General features: G+C 34.0%; 1 protein-coding gene across 1 annotated transcript in view; it reads left to right on the forward strand.

The window, feature by feature from the left end:
• LOC144545524 (disease resistance protein RPS2-like) overlaps positions 1-961 on the forward strand; it is a 4,422-nt gene extending 3,461 nt beyond the window's left edge. Inside the window, exons 4-5 of the mRNA XM_078294089.1 lie at positions 359-555; positions 755-961. Of these exons, the coding sequence (XP_078150215.1) occupies positions 359-555; positions 755-961 (404 nt within the window). The remainder of the gene's footprint in view (positions 1-358; positions 556-754) is intronic.
• The last annotated feature ends 1,424 nt before the right edge of the window (positions 962-2,385 follow it).

Raw genomic sequence — 2,385 nt, forward strand, 5'->3', positions numbered from 1 at the left:
CAAACAATCCCAAACGGAGTGTTTTTCTGTCTGACACAACTTGAGGAACTTTACATGTATGACAGTTATAGCAACTGGAAAGTGGGGTAGAATTTCAAGAGCTGGACAACTTGTGACGACTCAAGGCTTTTCATGCCACAATCGAAACTCTTTCCAATTTGCAAAGTCTAGCATAATTACCTCGACTTGCAGGGTACACACGTCAACTAGTGATCTATTCTATTGAGTAAATTATGGACAAACATGACTAAATTAAAGAGTATTCGTGTATTGAGTTGTGCTGATCTAGAGGAGGTGGTAAATAATGGACCTGAAGTCTGGCAGGAGAATGAACCCATTGAGTAATTTCACTCCTCAGGGTATAGCACAATTGCTGATAAGCAGTTGGTTCTTCCTAACTTGAAGAGCATCAGCATCACCCTTTACAGGCTTCAAAAGCCAAATATTATATACAAAGGAGGTTGCTTACAACAACTCCGTTCACTTTCCATCTCTTACTGTTGTGGGCTAAAATATCTGATCACTTGTGCAAATGATGAAGGGAAAAAGCCACTTGTCATTGTCATGACATTCCCAAAATTGAAGGGTCAAACACAGGAAATTGCCAGAAGATGCTTCAATTAATCTGAGCCAATGCTCATCAACCGCCTGAAATAGCCAGAATCAATCAGCAGAGACAGACTGTTGACCTGCATCTGAATTATGATCCTTCAAGATACTTCTGCTGTATCTGAATGGATTTCCGCAATTTAAGAGCTTTAGCACTTCAAGACACCACCTGTCTTTTCCTTCTTTAAAAAGCATCAAGTTGATTCAGTGCCCCATACTAAATAAATTTGAGTTATCAGCTAAAGATTTGATAGAGATTCATGGTACAAATGAATGGTGGAATGTGCTTGAAAGGGAGGATGATATCGAGGTTAAAGAAACTTTTAGGCCCCTATTCCGGCCTTTGCGGTGATGATAGAAGTGCTTTAACACTGTTCTCCGTATGTTTAGTTGATTTTTTTTTTTTTGCTTTAACTCTCTTTCAGTTGCTTCAGTTTGTGTCCTTGCACTGCATTCTTGTAGTTTGAGCTATTTCATTCCTGTTTTATGTGGGAGATTGAGACCATGTTCAGATGTTTGAATATGTTATAGTGATTTGTGAAGATATTGTCAATTGGTAGTGCTTTTGAAAATAAAATTATGATTTGTAAACCTAAATTCCAGAAGTTTTGATATAATTCGTTTAAAATTATTCAATGAGTGAGTCTATGGTACTATGCATATTACGATTTGGTCCGTAATACGGCTCAATATTTGACCTTTTAAAATCCTAACGGTCGATCCGAACTGTTCATCTTGTTCTCCATATTAATATGTGTTTGGAGACCAAATTTTACATTTTTTAAAATGTTTTTACTATTTTTTTTAGATTTATTGAAAATCACTGTTTTTGGATGGTCCAGAATTTTTAATATATGAAGGCAACTACAAATAGAGATCTACCTGCATCTTTTTTGAAGTTTTGTTTAGTACTTGCCCAATGACGTTGCGGCACCATAAAGTTTTCTTAAGAAATATTGTTTGTATACATGTGTATCTCTTTTTGTTGGGATAACAGTACTTAAGTCATAATTATAATTGCTTCGGAAGTTCTAATAAAGTTATCTCGACCTGTAGTCCAACTAAATTGCCTGATTTTTGAAACGTGGACTGAAACGGCACTATTTAGAACACTCAAATAGGTTTCTGAACCAGGCTAAATATCTACTTTGGATAGTATGAACTTTCTGTGCCGATATCCTTTTGTCAACTAAACAAATTAAGTTCATCAAATTTTGGAAATTTCTGACAAAAGAAAAAAATAGAGAAAATGAAATGTGATGTCTAGATTGTTCTCTCGCCAGCGTGAGTTTCATGCGTGCTCAGTTTCATCAAAATACTGTAGATCCGGCCCTAAAAACCTTCAAGCAAGCTTTGATGTCAAACTTATCCGATCAATTAATGAAACTTGTTTAGAAGGAGGATAGAGAAGAGGCTAACTATATGTATAAGTCTTTGAACTAATAATATAATTAAAACAACAAAATATATATATATATATATATATATATATATATATATATATAAAATAGGCGTATGGTATTCTAGATTTTCTAAAAAATATATTATATTAGTGGAATATTTGCTTTATCAATTTATTGCTAATTTTTAGTACAAAACAACTTTTGGCAAAAAAAAATTTGAGTTTTCGATCTGATTCAGCTGATTCCTACCAATTTGTCCGATTCTGATTCTACAGTCAAGTGATCGATTCGGATTTCAATTCTGATTCTGATTCTAATTTTTCCTTCTATGTTTTGAATCTATTACTGTATTTTGTGAAAAGATGTTCAATTG

This window comes from Carex rostrata, chromosome 28, assembly GCF_964058835.1.
Source record: "Carex rostrata chromosome 28, lpCarRost1.2, whole genome shotgun sequence".
Classification (NCBI taxonomy): domain Eukaryota; kingdom Viridiplantae; phylum Streptophyta; class Magnoliopsida; order Poales; family Cyperaceae; genus Carex; species Carex rostrata.